This window comes from Nicotiana tomentosiformis, chromosome 4 (genome assembly GCF_000390325.3).
Source record: "Nicotiana tomentosiformis chromosome 4, ASM39032v3, whole genome shotgun sequence".
Classification (NCBI taxonomy): Eukaryota; Viridiplantae; Streptophyta; class Magnoliopsida; order Solanales; family Solanaceae; genus Nicotiana; species Nicotiana tomentosiformis.
The window spans coordinates 113,621,076-113,624,702 of NC_090815.1; the positions used below are offsets into that span (position 1 = coordinate 113,621,076).

At 38.5% G+C, this 3,627-nt stretch overlaps 1 protein-coding gene across 1 annotated transcript; it reads right to left on the bottom strand.

Moving 5' to 3' along the window:
* Positions 1-780: 780 nt before the first annotated feature.
* LOC104092298 (U-box domain-containing protein 30-like) lies at positions 781-3,416 on the bottom strand. The gene has a single exon (XM_009597861.4). The coding sequence runs from the start codon at positions 2,759-2,761 to the stop codon at positions 1,409-1,411; it is 1,353 nt and encodes a 450-aa protein (XP_009596156.1). The 5' UTR covers positions 2,762-3,416; the 3' UTR covers positions 781-1,408.
* Between the last annotated feature and the right edge of the window lie 211 nt (positions 3,417-3,627).

Consider the following 3,627-nt stretch of genomic DNA (forward strand, 5'->3'; position numbering starts at 1 on the left):
AGTATAAAATACCTTATCTGCACGTGCTTCCAAATCTTGAAACTCATAATTTTGACCATTTGAACAAGTTTTGATAACTACAAGAATGACAATTTCTCGTAGTCATATGATGTGCACTTGAGTGTTTTTTCTCAAGGAAATTTCACCTACCCATTTTCTTAACCAATTAAGTATGCATGTTTAAACCAGGGACCAAGAGACCACAGAGAGAGTTTAGAGTTGAAGCTTTGAAACTTAATAGGTTTTTCTTAATTCCATATGCAGCATGAAAACCATGACAGTGACTCAAGGGAAGTGCTATATTTTGTTGTCTAGAGCTATTATTACAAGAAAGACTTTAATAGGAAGTTGAAAGTTTCAGTTCAGTTGAAGCCCTCTTTACACTTTTGTCCTCTCTTTCCATTCTTTACACCCCAAACAAGCTAGAAAGAACAGAGGTATACTGCCAGAATTTCCAATCAGCAACACAGCAACTCTTTCCAACAAAGATCAATGTGCATTAAGCTCCCGCTATAGGCGGGATCCCGCGAAGGGCCGGATCACGAGGGTCCATTGTACGCAACCTGCTATTTCCACGGCTCGAACCCGTAACTAACAATTTCTAACAATTCATAACTGCTCATTGCAACAGAAATGAGAGAACAGACAAGCAAATCTTGAAAGTTCACAAAGGGGAAAGGGTGAATAATCACTTGAAACCAGTACAATATTAAAAAGAAGCAGAGTAGATGAGACATAAGAAGTAAAAGCTAAGAATGCAAATGGCCATTCAGAAAACAATTGAGAAGGAAAAATTGAATTCATTGTGAATGCTGATTTCATATTGGAAATGTTGTTTTTTTACAAATGAAGATCTCCACAATAAGAAAAAAGAACTCCCGAGTGAAACGTTCCGATTGAGTTGAGCAAAGAAGTGAAAGTCATTTAAGGACTTCCTAAAAATAATTGGGGAAATTTGGGAATTGGGATCAACTCGGAAAATCCCACAAGATATGTGTACAATTACATTTTCAAACGCTAGCTTTGCCGGACAATTCTTCCCCATTTTCCACCACCCACCATTTTACATAGCAAATAGGATATATAGCATCTATTGTAGCAACAAGGCAATCAAATCACCAGTCTAACTGACTACAAAGATTTGAAGAATCAATTGTGTGCCATACGTTATTGGAAAACCTCAGCGGAAAGATCAATTGAAAGGCACCGAACCATAGTCTGATATAAGCATTTTGTCTATAATGCACATTATGAAGCCTTTTTCAAGAGAGCTGAAGCTCTTTAATATGTACAAGTAGTAGGTACCTCCTTGCCCAATTATGCAGATTCCGCAAGCTGTTGAGCAACTTGCCCTTACGGGGGTAGAGAACGAAATCAGTTGACGAGTATGAACAACACCATGTTACCCTCATTGCATTGTTTTTGTAAGCCTACACTTGGAAATGAACATGGTCTCGGAGTAATTTAGACTGCATAGTTTCAAGAGCTCAGCAGACCGTTGCTTCAACACCGGATTGCATCCACTTTGAATAACAAGCAACAACTTGGCTGCTAGACCTGCCTCAACAGCCACAGATGCACATTTTTCTGGGGCAAGCTTGCATACTGCCCCGAGAATCGATAACGCAAATTGAGTACAGCTCTCTGATACCTTCATGAGCAATTTGACCACATTCGGAATGGTACTATGACAATCCATCAACGCCAATGCACCCTCTGGTAGGGTAGACAAAGCTTCAAGGATAACCAAGGCTAATTCTAAACATTCAGCATTCAAGTTGGGCAATACTTCCACCAATTGGGGGATTGCCCCAATACCAACAATTGAATTCCTAAGCAATTCGTGTGATGAAATCAGCTTGAGCAATCTCAGACCAGACAAAACCACATTTGGGTGTCTCTTATCTTTGATTAGTCTCAATAATCCTACCAAAAGACTCAAGCTTGATAGAACTTCCCACTCTGAATCCTTCCCCTCCATCAACATTTCGAGCAATTTCGTGCAATTTATCTTTGTATCAATGGATCCTTCATTCAAGGTATCCACCATAAGGGAAATCTTATTGGGTTGCATCAAATTGGCCTTCCCATCTGAGTTCAGATCCAAGTGTACCAAAATCCCAATTGCCTCAGAAGCCACAACATGTTTAGTGAAAGGACCTAACAGTGAAGTAATCAAACTAACACCACTGTTGTCAGCCACTGTTTTCTTCGCTGATTCATGGGCAGTGACAACTTGTCTTAGCTCCTTCAAAGCTGAAACTCTAGCCTCACCCTTAACCTTCTTCAATGTCTCCAAAATCTCTAAAACCCTTCCTTGCACATCCTCTGACCTCTTTTTCATAGCCAAGTATTTTTGAGAAAACCAACTGTAAATCAGCTGGTGAAGAGTATTGTTAGGAGTAATTGAATCATCCCACAACTCTTGCATTGTAGTGGGGCAAGTGAAATGCCCTAAAGAGAACCATTTGAGAATATTAGACCTCTCATATGTTTGTCCTGTGCAAAGGGTAACTGGATCTAGCATTGGCTCCAATGAAATTGGACAAATGAAAACTGAAGGAACTTCAATTGAATCAAGCTCCTCAATCATTTTCTTTAGACTCAATTTCTTTTCTATTGCACCACTATGAACTACTACAACCCCACCTCCACCACCCAAAATCCCATCTTTAACAGCAGTTTCAAGATCCAAAACCTGCCCACCACCCCCAACATCATACTCATCACCCCTCCCTCTAGATGGCTGATACATAGGCATTTTTTCTGACCCTAAAAAAAACTAACAAGAATATTTCTATTTCTAAGGAGTCTGGTTCAAAGCAGCTGCATTTAGAGGGCAAACATGAAGCGTGTGGATGAAAAAAGAGAAAAGGAAAAGAACAGTCTTTGCACTCTTTTGTCTTCTCTCTTTATCTTTCATTGACAATTACAAGCAGGATTTGACAGGAAGGGGTGACATCTCTTTCTTTTCTTTTTTTCCTTTATCTGAACTCTTTTTCTCTGGTCAAAAGAGCCATAGTGCTCATTTTCGCCATCATTATCATCATCAAACAACACTACAGTTACTTACAAGGATCTTTTTTTGCAACAATAGCCCTTTTTCTAATACCAAAGCTATACACTTTTCTCGCTTCCTATTCAACCTCTAAAAGATTGAAATCATTCCAATCTACAAATCAACAACAAAATAATGCCAATAAAGAAGCAATCAAATCCAACAAAGAAAATCCCGACTACAAAAACAGAAACAAATTCCACAAAATTAGCACAAAAAACTCTCCAAGATTTAAACTTTACAAGTTTCAGATCAGGGAAAGAGAGAAAAATGGAAGAGGAGTTAAAGAGAAACCAACCCAAAAAATGAGAGAGAGAATAAAAGGGGAAAAATGGGAAGAACAGCTACCTCTTTACAGTGTGAGCCCCTCCTACCCCCCCCCCCCACACATACACACACCCCGATGGATATGGGTCAAGTTATACCTGGAAACCCTACAAAAACAGTTTTTTATTTTATTTTTTTCTAGAATGTTTTGAAGTATCTTATCTTAGTTTCCTATAATATATACTCCGCTTCATTTTAATTTTTAATTTTTGATGTTTATGTTGTTAGTAACTTTAATAAAT